At 32.2% G+C, this 19785-nt stretch overlaps 2 protein-coding genes across 2 annotated transcripts; one reads left to right on the top strand and one right to left on the bottom strand.

The window, feature by feature from the left end:
- Positions 1-345: 345 nt before the first annotated feature.
- On the top strand, positions 346-11093 carry LOC132732856 (fibulin-1-like; the record flags this gene model as incomplete). Its single annotated transcript, XM_060719378.1, has 11 exons — positions 346-465; positions 1026-1160; positions 4076-4195; positions 4764-4883; positions 5074-5196; positions 5807-5941; positions 6117-6239; positions 6850-6984; positions 7162-7284; positions 7897-8024; positions 10770-11093. Coding segments are annotated over 11 exons (1586 nt in total), but the record flags the coding sequence as incomplete, so codon positions are not given.
- Positions 11094-11742: 649 nt separating this feature from the next.
- LOC132732845 (uncharacterized) lies at positions 11743-12339 on the bottom strand. The gene has a single exon (XM_060719369.1). The coding sequence runs from the start codon at positions 12337-12339 to the stop codon at positions 11743-11745; it is 597 nt and encodes a 198-aa protein (XP_060575352.1).
- Positions 12340-19785: the final 7446 nt, after the last annotated feature.

The raw sequence follows: 19785 nt of genomic DNA, 5'->3' as shown, positions 1-19785 counted from the left end.
TTCTGATTCTTTACTGTTGGCTGCTATATACATCAGAGTGTATAAAACAGTGTAACATGAAAATGGCGAAATTTTAAATTTAGAAATTTTAGAATGTAATATCATAATAGATATGCACACATATACACAATAATTATGATTACGGTCTAAGTGGTCAATTTCTACATACTCCAGACTGTGATGAAAAGTCGTTATACCAATGTTATTTCATATTTAAATGAAGGTAAACCTATGAAGTATAGAGTTAAGGAATTAAGCGAAAAGAATCAAATTCTCACAAAGAATAAAAATCTTGTTTATACTATCAATGATTATGTAAATTGAGGAGCATTTATTTAATTTCAGATATTAATGAATGTAAAGAAGGATCTCATTCCTGCACTGGCCCGACACATTATTGTACCAATAAAGATGGAGGCTACGACTGTGGTTGTTCTGGAAATGGCTATAAATTAGATGATGAGAGTAATACATGTGTAGGCAAGTCATTAATGTTTGGTTTTACGTCGACTTTCAAGCTTTACTGATGGAGGAAGCACTCAGGTGCCCCTCCTTACATTATTTCAGACAGCACCTGTAGTAAATATTAAAACCCTTTCGCTGCCATAGGGTTATTGTTTATTGATCACCTATTTGCCAGAGGGTTTTCTAAGAAATTACTATATCATTTATTGATATAATTATTATAATATTTGTTATTAGTATTATAATAATTATATATGTTTCCAAATATGCTAGTATAATAATAATTATTGTCGAAGGTATAATTTTCTTTATATTTATTATTATTTTTATTATTATTATTAATTTATTATTATTATTATTATTATGGTTATTATAGAATTATAGAAACGGGCAAAAGCCGTCCATATGGCAAATACGCCGAAAATAACAGGGACGGCATAAGTCGTCCCTATGGCAGTGAAAGGGTTAATCCCATGAAAAGAACACAAATCTCACGAAAAGCAGTTATATAAATACTGTCAAATTTATTTTTGTTACAAACAGGATTAATTTTATTTCAGATATTGATGAATGTAATGAAGGATCTCATTCCTGCACTGGTCCGGCACATTATTGTACCAATAAAGATGGAGGCTACGACTGTGGTTGTTCTGGAGATGGCTATAAATTAGATGATGAGGGTTATACATGTGTAGGCAAGTCATTAAATAAATTTCATAGTAAGGCTAGAACATATATTGCTAAACAAGGAAATGATCTTTAATTCTTAATAAGATTTAAAATATTTCATTTTATTCTGTTATTCTGTATAAAGTCAATACTAAATCCTCTCCTTGATTGATAATATAACTATAAATACTACCTTCTTGTTAAAAACAGACATATTTGCGGGGACATTCAATAAATGATAATTGCCATATACTGGCTGTAATTTTATATTGAAATGGCTCAGAATGCGGAGGCAGTGGTCCAGCTGCTTGATGACATGCATAGAGGTAAAAATATATTAAAATCGTACTACAATGCATAAGTAATAGAATAACCATTAATGTTACATAGTTTACAAACATTGGATCGTGAAATTGGAGTAAATATGTACATAAAACGAAGTGCCTCATAAGCCTCGGACGCTTGCCCTTGAGTGATAATAAGATTAATTAACAAGCTTTTTAACATATTTTAAAACATAAACATTTACGATAATTAATGTATTTGTAAAATGAACAGCAAATTTTTAAATTAAAAGAGAAGCAGTATTGAGCAACATTTTTCATTAATGATTACTAGTCCATATCTAATCAGGTAAGAGAAGACAGACTAGATGGTCGACTAGAGATGGGCTTTTACGAAGACCCCTTCATGTTTAGTATGAGGCTCTTGTGGCCGAACTTGTTGAGGATCCGGCGTCCTTCAAGAAATTCACTGTAATCGGACCTGATATGTCTCAGGGGTCGGACGCAATGAGGCCGAATCATCTCCGCCAAAATCATTGAAGTCTGCAATTCCTTTTTATAGGTGTTCTTTTCTTGTGAGGCATTTTTGAAAATGAGCATGCAAAAGGTTGTGGACGGATATAATAGGTCCGTATAGATCCCATTCGGAACTGCCTCGGCTATTATCTAAATATTGACCTCGGGAAACAATACGGATTGAAAGTAGTTCTACCACGTGGTATCGTTTAAAAACAAAAACCCCAGAATAATGTAAAAAACGAATGATATTTTTGACATCTAATGCCTGTTCCGGTACTTTTTTGCTTAAAAATTTTTTCTGACAACAATTTGAAATTTTAAAATAATTTTTTAGTTTTTTTAGCGTGGTTAAACCCCAAATACCGCATTTTTTGTGTTTAATATATTGTTTTGGGGCCCTTTTACCCGAAGATGACGAAAGGGGCGAGTAGTTGGATTGTTAGATGTGCAATTCGTTTCTTCCCGTAAAAATTCGTTCTTCCCTATAAGAAAACCCGTGTTTAAAACCGTAAAAGCCCCGTAGTGTATGTATGGTCCCCGTTCGTGTCGCTCCGTAAAAAACCGTTTTTGGTTTTCCTAAAATCCATGTCTAAATAGTTCAGACTCCGACTCTACGTTGTGTGTCCGTATTGACCGTAGCGGATAAAAAATTTACTTTTTTCCGTATAACCCCGGAAAACGTTAGACCCTAGTCTTCCTTTGGTTTACCGTAAAAAGTGAATATATTAATTAAAAAAGTAATATAAATAGATATGCCACAATCCACAATAAAGTTTTAGGTTTCGTGGCAATTTCCATACTCCAGATTTTATAAAAATTTAACCCCAATGTTATTTCATTTTTTAAATAAAGGGGTAAAACCTATGAAAGTTTTGGAGTTAAGATTAGCAAAAAGAATAAAATTCTCAAAGAATAAAAATTTTGTTTATACTATAAAATGATTAGAAAAATTTGAGGAGCATTTATTTAATTTCAGAATTAAGAGTAAAAAAAAGGTTTTTTTCCATTCCTGCAGGGTTTTCGCAATTTTGCCAAAAAATAAAATCGACTGGGGTTGTTTCGAGATGGATAAATTATTGTGGTTATACATTTTAGGAAGTTTTTATTTTTGGGTTTTTGGACTTTCACCCCTTTACTTGAAAACCTGAGTAGAACCATTTTAAAAAAATGTATGCTGGTTTTGCCCCCTCCATAAAATTAAAAAAAGAATGTGGCCAAGATTTTAAAATTTTCTCTTGGAAACAATCCAAGGTTTTTAAATTTACTTAAAAAAAAATAATTTTATTGCTTTGAATTGAAGTTAGTGAGGGTGTTTTTCCAAAAAAAAAAGGTTTTTTTTAAAAATTAAAAAAAGGAAAAAAATTTTTTTTTTTTAAATATTTTTTCAATGATTTACTTTGATTTTAGGAAAATAGGAGGTATTTTTTTAAAAAGGCATTGTTTTTTGATAAAACCCACAAAAAATTTTGTTATTTTTAATTTATTTTTGGTTTTAACACCAGGGAAATTGAAAAAACTTCCCCAAATTTTATACTTTTTTCATTTAAAAAAAAAATGCTTTTTAAAAAAAAAAAATTGGGCTTGCCGCACTTCCCTGTAAAATTATGATTCACAACTTTTTCCTTCAGTTATAATACTATAATGTTAATAATAAAGTGTTTTCATAATGGTATTGTTATTGGGCTGAATACTGCCATATTAGCCTGAGGCCTAATGCTAATGTGACAGTCTAAAGCCCAATAATAACGCCATTATGAAACACTTTATTATTGACAATTTTTCTTAACTACACACAATCTAAAAAAAGTTAAGTACTAAGTGAACAAAACTAATGTGAAATTCCGTTGTTGTGAGGTATTGCAATTGAGATTCTTGTTTTAAACATGTCTTGGAAACCTACCCGGCAGCAATTCAAAATGGCGACATTTTTTTAATGAAAAAACAACACAAACAAATTCATAATGGCCGAGCTGAAGAGACAATCAAAATTCCCCAATCTCATAAAAGCCGCACTTTTGGCATAATTAATGGCCTTGTTTTATGTTCATAATGTTGTGGTGAACTTCATACTAGCCTTAAATTTGAAGTGAAAACGTGCCTAACATTAAAAGTTTATTTAATACATTATGATAATACAGATATAAATGAATGTGATGATGATCCATGTGAAGTAGGCTATAGATGTGATAACAATGATGGAAGTTTCAGCTGCATTTGTCAAGCTGGATATAGATTTTCTAACCCTACAACATGTGTTGGTAAATAAAATTCATTTATTTCTATCTTTATAGATAATCTATCAGCTGATACATGTATATTTTTTCACTGTTGATATTGTTAGATTTTATTAAGCTGTCAACTGCATACTGATTGTACATAATAAGGTGTGAGAGATGTATGCAGTAATAGGTGTTCAAATTTAATTTGTGTCAAAAAATTTTTTTCACTGTTGATGTTTTGTTTAGAATTAATATTTCATTTCGATTAAATTGTAAACAAAATAAAAGAATGTTTCTGAGTTTCTATACATGTTGCACTTGTAATGATGCGCATTTACTCATGATGAATATGCATAACGCCTTTGTGGTCAATATTCCATACAGGTGCTAAATAGTCGATATACATCACTCAAAACGATAAATTAAGTCTTAATTGAATGAAGATTATCTTAACAGAGCATGAAGAACCTTTCATATGTTTTTAATGTAATTCACTTTGCAATGTACTTAACACCTGTAGTAAATATTAATCCCATGAAAAGAACAAGCAGTTATATAAATACTGTCAAATTTATTTTTGTTACAAACAGGATTAATTTTATTTAAGATATTGATGAATGTAATGAAGGATCATATTCCTGCACTGGTCCGACAAATTATTGTTCCAATAAAGATGGAGGCTACGACTGTGGTTGTTCTGGAGATGGCTATAAATTAGATGATGAGAGTAATACATGTGTAGGCAAGTCATTAAATAAATTTCATAGTAAGGCTAGAACATATGTTGCTAAACAAGGAAATGATCTTTAATTCTTAATAAGATTTAAAATATTTCATTTTATTTTGTTATTCTGTATAAAGTCAATAGTAAATTCTCTCCTTAATTGATAATATAACTATTGCTAATTATAATACAGATAAAAATGAATGTGATTATAATCCATGTGGAGGAACAGGCTATGAATGTGATAACAATGATGGAAGTTACAGCTGCTATTGTAAATCTGGATATAGATTGTCTAACCCTACAACATGTGTTGGTAAATAAAATTGTTTATTTCCACTTAATAAAATATAGCCAATTAATTTTCAACATTATGACCTATTGATGTTTCAACAGAAATCATTATCTAATCCACTTTGATCAATTAAGCCTCGTTTTCATTTCCAGAATGCAAAATATCTACATCAAATCCATATCACACCCCAAATTCCAATGTTTTCACTTTCAGTGTCCAAAATATCTATATCAAATTAATACTGCACAACTCATAGCCTTGTGTCCAAAATATCTATATCAAATGCATATCGACCTCCATCTAGCCTCATTGGTCAAAACTTTACATCAATTCCTTATTGTACCTGAATTAACAAGTTCAGTCAAAATGTCAAAAGATAGAAAAATAAAGAGGTCATTAAAATTGTGATAATAAACCTAGGATTAATTTTATATGACAAAATATCATTAGGAGGATCGTGGTAACTTCGTTTATCTCGTCAAAGTCAATAAATACAATACACCCTTTGTACTTACATTTATCTTCAATACATATAAATCATTTCAAAGGTGGTATAAAAAAATCACAAAAAGCAAATTAGTATAAATATTGATAATAATTCTAGTTATCAGCACAATAAATTGTATTTCAGATATTGATGAATGTAGTGAAGGATCTCATTCCTGCACTGGTCCGACAATTTATTGTACCAATAAAGATGGAGGCTACGCATGTGGTTGTTCTGGAGAAGGCTATAAATTAGATGATGAGGGTTCTACATGTGTAGGCAAGTCATTAAATAAATTTCATAGTAAGGCTAGAACATATATTGCTAAACAAGGAAATGATCTTTAATTCTTAATAAGATTTAAAATATTTCATTTTATTCTGTTATTCTGTATAAAGTCAATAGTAAATTCTCTCCTTAATTGATAATATAACTATTGCTAATTATAATACAGATAAAAATGAATGTGAATATAATCCATGTGGAGGAACAGGCTATGAATGTGTTAACAATGATGGAAGTTTCAGCTGCTATTGTAAATCTGGATATAGATTGTCTAACCCTACAACATGTGATGGTAAATAAAATTGTTTATTTCCACCCAATTAAAATATAGCCAATTAATTTTCATCATTTTGACCTATTGATGTTTCAACAGAAATCATTATCAAATCCACTTTGATCAATTAAGCCTCGTTTCCATTTCCAGAATGCAAAACATCTACATCAAATCCATATTACACCTCAAATTTCCTTGTTTTCACTTTCAGAGTCCAATATATCTATATCAAATTAATACTGCACAACTCATAGCCTTGTGTCCAAAATATCTATATCAAATGCATATCGTACTCCATCTAGCCTCATTGGTCAAAACTTTATATCAATTCCTTATTGTACCCGAAGTAACAAGTTCAGTCAAAATGTCAAAAGATAGAAAAATAAAGAGGTCATTAAAATTGTGATAATAAACCTAGGATTAATTTTATATGACAAAATATCATTAGGAGGATCGTGGTAACTTCGTTTATCTCGTCAAAGTCAATAAATACAATACACCCTTTGTACTTACATTTATCTTCAATACATATAAATCATTTCAAAGGTGGTATAAAAAAATCACAAAAAGCAAATTAGTATAATATTGATAATAATTCTAGTTATCAGCACAATAAATTGTATTTCAGATATTGATGAATGTAGTGAAGGATCTCATTCCTGCACTGGTCCGACAATTTATTGTACCAATAAAGATGGAGGCTACGCATGTGGTTGTTCTGGAGAAGGCTATAAATTAGATGATGAGGGTTCTACATGTGTAGGCAAGTCATTAAATAAATTTCATAGTAAGGCTAGAACATATATTGCTAAACAAGGAAATGATCTTTAATTCTTAATAAGATTTAAAAATATTTCATTTTATTCTGTTATTCTGTATAAAGTCAATAGTAAATTCTCTCCTTAATTGATAAATATAACTATTGCTAATTATAATACAGATAAAAATGAATGTGAATATAATCCATGTGGAGGAACAGGCTATGAATGTGTTAACAATGATGGAAGTTTCAGCTGCTATTGTAAATCTGGATATAGATTGTCTAACCCTACAACATGTGATGGTAAATAAAATTGTTATATTCCACCCAATTAAAATATAGCCAATTAATTTTCATCATTTTGACCTATTGATGTTTCAACAGAAATCATTATCAAATCCACTTTGATCAATTAAGCCTCGTTTCCATTTCCAGAATGCAAAACATCTACATCAAATCCATATTACACCTCAAATTTCCTTGTTTTCACTTTCAGAGTCCAATTTATCTATATCAAATTCATACTGCACAACTCATAGCCTTGTGTCCAAAATATCTATATCAAATGCATATCGTACTCCATCTAGCCTCATTGGTCAAAACTTTATATCAATTCCTTATTGTACCCGAAGTAACAAGTTCAGTCAAAATGTCAAAAGATAGAAAAATAAAGTGGTCATTAAAATTGTGATAATAAACCTAGGATTAATTTTACATGCCAAAATATCATTAGGAGGATCGTGGCAACGTCATTAATCTCGTCAAAGTTAATAAATACAATACACCTTTTGTACTTACATTTATATTCGATACATATAAAATCATTTCAAAGGTGGTATAAAAAAATCACAAAAAGCAAATTAGTATAAATATTGATAATAATTCTAGTTATCAGCACAATAAATTTTATTTCAGATATTGATGAATGTAGTGAAGGATCTCATTCCTGCACTGGTCCGGCACATTATTGTAACAATGAAATTGGAAGCTACGCATGTGGTTGTTCTGAAGGCTATGAATTAGATGATGAGGGTTCTACATGTGTAGGCAAGTCATTAAATAAATTTCATAGTAAGGCTAGAACATATATTGCTAAACAAGGAAATGATCTTTAATTCTTAGTAAGACTGAATATATTTCATTTTATTTTGTTATTCTGTATAAAGTCAGAATGGAGATGACTATACTGTAGATGATGATAAGTGTACATGTGTAGGCAAGTCTTTAAATGAAATTCATATCACAGCTAAAAATATGTTGTTAAACGAAAAATGTTATTTATGAATCCACCTCCGTAAGCTCAGATGGTTATATTTGACTTGAGAGGAAAAGAAACAACAAAAGTTAGTTGAATTGGAAATTGTCATTTTAATGATAAAATGACGGATAAAGTGAAAATTACAATGTGACTAGAAAGAATTCAACTATAAAATGTTTTCCTTGAAAGACAAAGTTGGGGGAAAGAACCGCCAACAATATTATGCATGTTAAATAAAGTATCAATAAAACAAATTTATGAAAACTAATCTAAACAATCCACCAATAATGAATGTACCTTGCAGATTGGCAACAAGATATTGAAAATAATTGAAAAACAATTGAAAACAACAAGAAACAATTCTAATATGTTCAGTGCAATGAAAAAAACACATGTATGTATTCAACGTATATATTTATTTTTGTTACATGAGGGCTTTTGTCCGCCTTGTTAATTTCACGGGAGGGCTTTTGTCCGCCCAGCCATTTTCACGGGAGGGCTTTTGTCCGCCCTGATATTTTCACGGGAGGGCTCTTGTCCGCCCTGTCATTTTCACGGGAGGGCTTTTGTCCCCCTTGTCATTTTTTGACGGGAGGGTTTTTGTCCGGGAGGGCTGTTGTCCGTTTCCCATAAAACTTCTTTGTTTTTGGCTTGCAGCCACGGCTGCCATTTGTTTTGAATAACTTGTGCCGGTAAGGTGGTTTTCTGTTTCCAATTGTTAGTGCATGATTGAACGGGAAACCAGCTGCAATCGTGCCAATCGCAACTTTTCGGCCTTTTCCGTCACTCTTCGGATTAATGATAATAGCCGATGTAGTTCCGATTGCAATCGTGACAATTCGGGCGATTCCGTCATACTGCGGAATCAGACGAAGTAATATTACGGAAATCTAAGCTATTTTAGTTACTTCGGTAATCCCAGTTTGTTGATATAAATAGGATTTCTATTTTTACTTGATTTATCGGTTTAAACCGTAATAAATTATAAACGAAATTGTTCCGTTTCAATTGTTTTTCAAGACGCAAAAGTTAGTTTCTTTTATAATTGTTTTTGTCTGTATTAGTTTTATACAATAGTTCAAAGGGTGGTCCTGCTTACCAACACGCATGATCGAGATATATTTAGATCTACTGAACGCAATTCAATGGTGAGGTTATCTAAAAATAGCCCATGCATATCATTAACTTTGCCACGTGCTGATCTACAGATAGCGCATCGTATTTGTGATCATCATCGTGTAACATAGTTGATACATGCTTATTAATTGGTACCACGTAACGAAGTATTTTAGTGCATTTACTTGTCTATAAAGCAATGCGAAAAAGGGGAAATGAAATGTGCACACTTGTTTCCCTTCAGTATGAGTTAGTATTTTTACGATTGATCATTTTCTTTATTAGTTTTATACAATAGAGAATAGATTACAAATCGTTTTGACAAAAAATATTCGTTTTTCCACAAAAAAAACAACTAAATAAACCCTTTATGATATACAAATACCGTAATTCAAAAAAATTGTGATAATAAATTGAAACCAAAAAAAATTAAATTAGTGCTGTGTAATATAAACACATTGTGAAATTTACACTGGTCAGACAACACTAAATATACTATGGTCAAACAACACTAAATATGTAGACACGGAAATTATCCTGACTGCAAGTAACATACACTACGGTATTCATTAAGCTATTTATTCTTCAAATAAATGATTATTTGTGAATCCACCTCCGTAAGCTCAGTTGGTTATATTTGACTTGAGAGGAAAAGAAACAACAAAAAATAATGGCACATTATCCACATGTATGTAATTTCTCATTGAAATATTTAAAAAAGCTACTGTAAAAGAGAATGAAGCCCAAAACTCCATCTCTGCTGCCCTACTACTTAATATATGAACTCAAAAGGCAACAATATATATATTTATACATATAGGAAAGATAGATATAAAACTATTGACATCAACCTGTATCTATTTTATTTTGGTGTACTATCCGGCTGCACATAAAAATTAATTTGCATGAGCACCAGCCCAAAACTGGACGCCCAATCATTTGTACTAGCCTGGTCGTTAAAATGAACCTACATATATTTTGTTAAATGACTTTTTATAAGCATCCGCCCAAAACTAGATGCTGATTTATCCTTATGTGACCAAGCCCAAAACTTGATTCCTTAAAAAGGTGTCTTAAAGCTGTATAGTACTATGTTCTTTAGTGTATGTTGTATATAATTGGAAATATACTTTTTATATAAAAAAACCCCTATTAATTCTGATATATATTTCGTCAATGCAGAAGACTTCCATCTGCCCCTACTTGCGCCATAGATGCTGCCCATATACGAAAACAATGACCTTTATATACCTTTGTGTCATAGCCACAGAAAACTTAACATTGTCCTAGCTTTCAACTGAAGAATGAACGGGAAACATATGTATTTTCTAAAAAATTGAACAAAGAGTCTTCCGTCGAACCACGCATGCAGACATATTGCCATAGTGTTGTAACAGGACAGAATTGTTTGCAGTCTGCCTTGGCTTTGATTGCTAGTAGGACAGAGCGGCCATTAGAATGTTTAAAATTTGAGATTCGCACCTCTAAGAGTGCAGGTTGGCCTCATTTAAACTCCTTGAATGTTATATCAGAATATGACAGTGTGGAAGGTTTGCCTTTATTGCTTGTGATTTCACCAATCCGCAGCAAGGCATGGAAAGCAAGCAGGAACATTGCTCTAACTAGAATTCTTATGAAGAGACCAGTACAAGTTTTCTCAACTGAGACAACCAATTTTTCCAACATGTCATTTGTGATTGGTAACCTTTTATCTGGAGTTTTTAAACTGTTGCTGTAGCCATGTAAACATTTTTTAACTAAAAAGTTACTTGAAAAATCTGGCAGACTATGTATTTTATGAACATAGCTCAATGCTAATATATAGGTTGTAATTGTCGATGCTGCCAGTTTTCTGACATAACAATGGGCTATAAAGAAAAGATAGAGTTCAGAAGTTATTGGCATAGTAACCGGCAAGTATGGGTTAATGTCAAGGAAAGACTTGTACGCCTGGAAAGCACGATTGTATGTGCATTTAATAGACTTGTTCACTAGTAATTGTGCTATTTCAGTCAAGGATATACATGTATATGATCGGCCGGAATGACTTCCCAAACTGGATTCTGCCACATGCATTCGTCCAAATATTGATTCACCTGTTGACGAGATAAAGATCAGCTAAGCGATTCTCAGAACCCGGAATATGGATTGCTTGAAACATAATATTTTGTCTAAGTGTACACAAAACTAACCTTCTAACTAACCTCCTTTGATGTTTGTTTATTTATAATGTATACTACTGCTTCGTTATCTGAATGAAAAACAATGGATCTGTTTTTAAGGAGATGACCCCAAACCTCTAGAGCGAGAACAATTGGATATAGTTCTTTAACAGTTATATGACTTTGCTGCCATATACTATTTAAAGGCCATGTATCAGCAAAGTACTAGTACATGTTTTTGAGATAGCCCCCAAAGCCTGTAATGCTACTGTCTGTGAATAAGTGTAGTGATGTTGACATTGCCCATGCATTATCTAGCATTATGGCTGTTCCGTTAAATTCATCTATGAAAACTGTCCAAGCCTTAATATCAGCATGCGCTTCAGCTGTCAGACGACGTTTGTGGTGTGGTTTCTTTAGCCCTATTGTTAGGTCAATAAGTCTACGCAAAAAACACCTCCCTGGCGTAACCACAGCACAAGCAAAGTGTAGCAAGCCTATGAGTGACTGGAGCTCTTCCAGGGTGATTTTTCGTCTGAACTTAAGAGAGTGTAACCTAGGTCGAATTTTTTCTATTTTATCTGAAGGTAATCGTTTTACCATTCGGGTTGAATCTAGTTCAATTCCCATGAAGGACATAACTGTGTCTGGGAGCATGGTTTTCTTATCTTTTATGGGCACACCAAGTTCATCTGCTAGCCTAAGGAAGGATTGGAGAGAAGATAAACATAAATGATACTGTGGGGGTGAGACAAACATAAAATCATCCAAGATATGTACACAACCTGGCACACCAAGTTTTTCTGTTGCAATCCATTGCATTGCTGTTGAAAATTTTTCAAAAAGGGAGCAAGAATAAGACAGCCCCATTGGCAAAGTTTTGTCATACTATATATTGTCTAAATGTGTGAAGGCGAGTAGATGTTGCGAGTCTGGAGCTATGGGTACCAATTTAAATGGTTTTTCAATATCTGTTTTAGCAATGTATGCCCCGGGGCTGAACTTTTGAATTAGAGCTACTGCATCATCAATTGATTGATACTGAATGGAACAAAGATCTCTGGGAATCCCATCATTGACGGAAAAGCCTTCTGGATATGAAATATGTTGTATAAACCTAAATTCTCCTTTAGTTTTCTTTTCTATTAGCCCAACTGGCGAACAATGCATATGGTTAAATGGCTTTTCAGTGAAAGGACCTGCAAGGCGGTTTGCTTATAATTCTACGTTTATTGCTTTGCTGACTTCAACCGGGTGACGATATGCAGATTGCAAGTTTTTGACTGGCTGCTCATTAAGTATGCCCTCAAAAGGAATGTGAAGTCCATGTAAAAAACCATTAACCAGGAAATTTGAAATATTTTCATCATAGTTTTTTAACCAGTGTGATAAAACATATGGCTTAATAGGTGTAACAATATGATTATTGAAAAAGCTAAGTTCTGATTGTTCCATTGTTTGAAGCATGTTGTGGTTTTGGGGTAGGCTTTTGGGTGAAACCCTGACTTCCCCGTGCCTTCGGAGGTGTAGATCGGTATTTACTTGTTGATTTTCGTTTGAACATCTGAATAAGAATGCTCAATGCTTAATGTAATATTTTATACTATAATATCTTTACATGTATATGTATAAGGATATAAAACATGAAGCCAAACCGGACAACATTTTTTCGGTTCATTGATTTTTGTCACAGTTTTGGCACTTTAATGGTTTAATTTGTCCAGACTACTGCTGTTATACCACTTAAGCAATTTCAATGAAACTTTACATGATTGATTGGTAGCTCAAATTCTTATGCATATTATACAGGCTGCTTGATTTTTTGCTGAGCAATGGCTATCATGAGGCGGCACATGTGATCACTGATTACTCTTGTTTTCATTAAAAAACAGTTTATGCCTTAAGTGATAGTATTGATTTTTTCGGCTAGAATGTTTCTTTTTTATTGTTTTACGAGGCGTTTTTACCTGCAACTCGGCGCGTATATGACGTTTAGACAGGGCCGGAACCTATATAGGTCGGTGATAACGACAATATTTTTATTCAATACAAATTGATTTAGTCCAAAGTTTTGCATAAGAATGATATTTCTATGCATAATATGTAAAGCTTTTAATGCATAACAGTTAATAAATAAATATAATTTCATGTAACATGTATCTTATATCATTTTAACAAATTGGTACTTATCTGAAAATAATACAAGGCATTTTAAAATAATACAAGGCAAAATGGGGAATTAAGCTTTGCATATAAGAGGTACCATTAATTTGAAAAGTACTATAGATTAACACAAAAATAGATATCTATAGTTACTTAAAAATTGATTGAAACGTTTCTTTTAATATTTACTGGAACAATTTAGCGAAGCGAGTCTTTGTTTTTAATACTCAAATAGCTCTAAGTTTTCCTATTTTTATAATTTATAAGAAGCTCACATTATTACTTTAAAACAAGTAAATACTTTATGAAATAAAATTACTTATAACATTTCTGTTATATACAGTTTCACCATAAATTTAAGAAAAATGTATATTTCCTACATAATAATGTCATTAGTTAATTGATCAAAACTAAGGTCTTGATTATTGCTTCAAACAATAATTTAACATTTATAATTTGTAAGTTGAACTTACTTTCACCAAGAAAATTACATTTTGATAATAATTTTTTTTTTATTATGTTGTACATACCTAGAAATTACGAAGACATTATTTCAATTCAACAAAAATTTAATTTAGTCCAAAGTATTGCATAAGAATGATACTTGGCTCCAAAATTTCCTTATTATAAAACTTGTCTTCGTTTCTGGTATAACATATGATTAGTCCAGAAATCAAGTCTGTCACAAAGCTGAAGAGTTGAAGGTGCCATTTGGACTGAGAAATATCTCAGCTTTGGTGTTTTTATTGTAATTTCAATGTGATAACCTATGAACCTATGAACTTATTAAAAAGTCAACAAGATGTTACAATGACAAACATCCTTAACAGAGCAAAAGGTGTAGATGGAAGCCATTTGCCAAAAAAAAAAAATGCAAATGTTTAGAATTCAAAAACTTATTTAAGAAAAGTTGAATTTAAATGACGTTACATCCAAAAGCAATATTTGGAACAAAGTTCAAAATAGGAAAATAAAACTGTAATATTTGAAATCTATGTTTAATGACAAAAAAAAAATGATATTAATTTTAACTATTTAAGTTCAGAATTTAACAAAATGTATATTTAAAACATTTTACCTACTTACTTTATGTGTTTATTAATTATGATGAATTACGTACTTTCATATAAGAAAAAAGGCACAGCATAGAAATTGAAATACTAGTGAAATAAAGTAAAATTATCCCTGTAAAAGAAAGTTTTGACCCCCGGAAAAATTTATCCCTTTTCAATTCTTTCATTTCATTTTATTGGCAAATCGGCAAATAAACATTACCTTTGGCCATTAACAGAGTATATCATGACAAATATGGCCAAAATTTAAATAGTTACAAACATTATATAATACAATATATAACAAAAAGAGTACATGTAAGAATGAAACTAAGAAGTAGTTACATCTTCCAACTTAAATGCATTGTGAACATAGTGAGCACATTTAAGAATAAGCTTTTTGTTATTAGTGGACAATATACATGTAGTCGAAAATTTTTGTATAGTAGGCCGTGAAATGTTTCCTAAATATTTGGTTCTTATAACAGTATAAACTGGACAACATAAAAGGAAGTGGTATTCTGATTCAATAGAGTTATATATACATAGTTTACATTTGCGATCATTTCTATCAATATTCAAAAATCTTCCAGTATCTATTTCTAAGTTATGCGAGCCTAGTCTGAAACAAGCAAAATCTTTTCTTTACACATTATTTGTTAATACATCAAGCTATTTTTCATAACAAAAGAAGTTTTAAATTTTCTTTAATAATCAAGCTTGGGCATATTATGTATAGAAGTATTCCAGTTCTGTATATATTGGTCACGCAGACGCTGCTTTAACATTGGCATATAATTAAAATTTAAGTTAAAGTAAATCCAAATATCACTACAACCTAAGCTGTCTAATAAGCGTTTTATACTGCTTGCCCAATTACAATCAACATTCTATTTCACTGGTCTACAAACATGTTGTATATTGGTGAGTCCTGGTTTTTCATAATTTTTAACCAGAATTTAAGAGTTCTTTCTTTAGAAATAACAGAAAGAGGAAATATTCCTAACTCACCAAACACGGCAACATTGGGTGTTTGCTGACGTACACCAAGTATATACTTGCAAAATTTAACATGAATTTTCTCTATTTCTTTGCAATCGTAAATACCCCAAACCTCTGCATTATATAACAAAATTGGTAGCACCATAGAATCAAAGAGTGACATTTAGTTTTTATATCTAAATGTACTCTACTGAATAATCCTAACAAACAATTGTAGTCTTTCAAAGCTTGTTCAGACAGCGTAATAGCAGTAGTTTTCATATTTCCAGTGTATGCTAAATTTACACCTAAATAGCAAAAATGATCAACAGCTTCAAGCGGTTCACCATTTATAAACCATTGAAAATGATGTCTTTGTTTACGTTTTTCAAATATACATATTTTTGATTTATTGACATTTATTTTCAAACCCCATTTTATGGAATAACTATAGACTGCATCTAACTGGGCTTGTAAGCTGTGCGGGTCAGTGGTAAATAGCGCTATATCATCAGCAAATAGCAATATATACATAGATAACTGGTTAAGACCATTGTCAGTAAGAGAGTTATAATCAATGTTGTCACATATATCATTTACAAAAAGGATAAACAAGTAAAATGGTTTCCTGCGGGGAACATTTTTAATGATATAAAGATATTTCATTTAACTATTTTCAACATTGTTGGGGGGGGGGGGTAAATAAACGTTTGTATCAGGAATATAGTTATCAATAATCGATCAATATAGAAGAAGGTCTTTGGAAACTGGTGACCGTTAAAGACCTGAGACCGGAGAAGGTCGAACATAAAACAATTATTTCTTTTTAAGAAAATGATTATATACCATTTTCTGAATAAATCCGGGCAAAAAAAAAGTAAACACACAAGTTTACGCAGAAAATATCTCTATTTAGTATGGCAGATGCCACTACGAATATTTTAATTTTGTAGATTTTCAGTATAAACAATTTATTGTTTGTAAAAATTGAGATAGATATTAAAGAAACATTGATGATTTTCAAACACATCATTCAAGTTTTTCAAGTTAATTAGGTGTAATTCTGACTAATTCCCTAGAGGTAAATCCGTAACGTACCGGCAAACGGTATTTAGCTAGGTTTTCGAAAAGGTCAATTAACCAATCATGTACGGTTTACAGATCGCATGCTCCTCCATGTACCGAAAACAGGTCACGTGCTCCTCCATGCCTCAAAAGTTAAACGCGTACCAATACACTGCGGTCTTCAGACCGCAGGGAATAAAATCGGCGAGAGTGGTTCCCCTTGTTTTAATCCAAGGGTAACGTCGAAAAAATCAGAGAGAGGCATCGAAGATAACAATTTTACACAAGAGGTAACAGATGCATATATCGACTGTAGCATAGTTAACATCTTACAACTTATACCAACGTTCAAAAGCTTTAGCCATAACGCATCTCTAACAATAGTATCGAAAGCTTTGTCGTAGTCGATGAAAGCGCAATATAAATTCAATGTACAATTGACTATATTTTGAATAATAGAATGGAGTAAAGATACACAATCTGTTGTAGACCTATTGTCTCTAAAACCGAATTGAGAATCATCGAACACTTTTTGCACTTCACATCGTGTTTAATCTATTGTTAAGAATAAGTGAAAATATTTTAGCAAGTGCATTAACAAGGGTGATTCCTCGATAATTGGAAGGATCAGAGATATCACCTTTTTTGTGTATCGGAACAATAATACCTTCAGACCAGGAACTTGGATAAATTCAAGTATCAAATATTTTGTTAAAAATACAACAACATATGGAGCAATAAACGTGTTTGCATCAGTAAAAAATCTGCTACAATTTTACTATATTCAGCACTCTTGTGTCTCTGCATAGAACGTATTGTTTTGGAGACTTCCTCTACAGTATGTAATATTCTTTGAACATCTTATTTACTATTAAAGTTGGTCCATGCGATTCACAAATGTGAATATAATAAGAGAAAAGACACAAGTGTGTTCTAGTCAGTTTTATTATCTGGACTGATGCATTGGCGGGAAATCTCCCAGGATATAACATTCTACAGGTACAACGTGGTCAGTGGAAATTTACAAAAATGAGTATTAAGGTTAAAGGTCATATGAATATAAAATAACTCAATATCATTACATTTCCCTCTTTTTAAATACATAGCTGAATGGTATCCACATGTTAATAAATCATAAAGGAATATGGTTCAATTTAAAATAACGTTAGAATAACACATGTTTAAATATCAATTAAGTAATCAGTTTATATAAACAAATATATGTTTATCAAACAATGTATGTGTTTATTCCAGTTTATATATTTTTTTCTTTATAATCTAATGTTTGTTTGTGATGTTTTCTTATTAGTAAACACTCAGTATTTTTTTTTCAATTGTTCACCATGTTCTCATTATAAAATCGTTTGTTTAATTTCACTTCCCTGCCTGATCGTGTGTGATAATAGTGGTCAATTGGGCTGGGCTTATTGGAGGTCAATGAGTGGTCAGCATCATGTGATTCTGAAATTTTCCCACTAATTGAGGGAATGATAGGGTTATTAGCCAAAATGTTGGGGGAAAATTTCTGAATTTCTGGGAAAGTTTCTTCAGTTTAATTAAGCATTCGCCTATTTCTGCGGTAAATGCCACCTGCATGAGTTATTACAGAGTAGGATCGGTCATTGTGAATTTTTATCACTTTTGCTGGTTCCCATGTTTTGTTGACCTTGATGCGGACATACTCATTAAGTGTAAGAAGGGGTAGTTGCTTTGATGTTTTATCATAGCAACTTTTTTGTTTCTGCTTTATTTTTTGCATCTTTTCGCGTACCTGTTTACAATTTACTGTTTTGGGTTGTAACTGAGAATTTGTGGTAGGTAGAATAGATTTAGTTCTTCTACCCATTAGTAATTTATTTGGGGAGAAGCCACATTCAAGAGGGGTGTTTCTGTACTCAAGTATCGCGAGATAAGGATCTCGGTTACTCTCCTGAGCTTTCCTGAATATCCGTTTAATAATTGACACTGTTTTTTCGGCCAATCCATTACAGTTTGGGTGGAGTGGGCTGGATGTTATGTGGGAAAACCCCCAATCTTTTGCAAAATCTGAAAATATTTCAGAAGAGAATTGTGGCCCATTATCAGTGACAAGTTTGTCACAAATGCCATACCTTGCTAAGTGAACTTTTAGCTTTCTAATTACAGTAATGCTTTGTGTGTTAGGTAGAGCATCTACCTCAAAGTATCTACTATAGTAGTCTACAGTCAGCAAGTAGTACTTACTGTCAAAGGAGAAGAGATCAGCGGCAATGTTTTGCCAAGGTCGGTCCGGCACGTCGTGGGAAGTTAATGGTTCTTTTGCGTTGGAATACCTGTACTTTTGACATAAAGCACATTTTAAAACATGATTTGTGATTGCTTTTGTCATACCAGGCCAAAACGTTGGTCTTTAGCCCTTTGTAAACATTTTTCTACACCCATGTGACCTAGTTGCACTGATTCAATCACCTGTTTTCTTGCAGAGACAGGTATGACGATTCTCTGCCCTCTGAATATAAGGTCATTTACAGACGACAATTCGTCCCTGTGGTTCCAGAACTCAATTATTTCTTGTTTACAGTCTGCACGTGAAACTGGCCATCCGTCAATAATAGTTGTCTTCAGAAGCTGCATGCTCGTGTCATTTTGAGTTTCATGCCTGATTGATTCCAGTCTGTTATCGGTTATGTGTAACCCTTTCAACACTGTATGTACATGTAAGTCGAGACCCTCTAATTGTAATGTCTCTGGAAGCGGTTGTCTAGAAAGTAAGTCACTGATTGGTACTTGTTTTCCAGGAACGTGGCGTACGTCAAGGTCATATTTTGATAACTGTAACCGCATTCTTTGAAGTCTCGGTGGACATGCAGACAAACTTTTCAACATGATTGAGCTAATAGGTTTGTTGTCGGAGTGTACAATTACATGATTACCGTATACATACTGATGGAAGCGCGTGCAACCAAACAGTATTGCTAACATCTCTCTTTCTATGTTAGCATAATTAGATTCAGTCTCTGTCAATGTC

This window comes from Ruditapes philippinarum, unplaced genomic scaffold, assembly GCF_026571515.1.
Source record: "Ruditapes philippinarum isolate M1 unplaced genomic scaffold, ASM2657151v2 ctg9096_1_1_1_1, whole genome shotgun sequence".
In the NCBI taxonomy this organism is placed as follows: domain Eukaryota; kingdom Metazoa; phylum Mollusca; class Bivalvia; order Venerida; family Veneridae; genus Ruditapes; species Ruditapes philippinarum.
The sequence above is the reverse complement of the archived record's forward strand: the minus strand, read 5'-3'. Positions and strand labels throughout refer to the sequence as shown.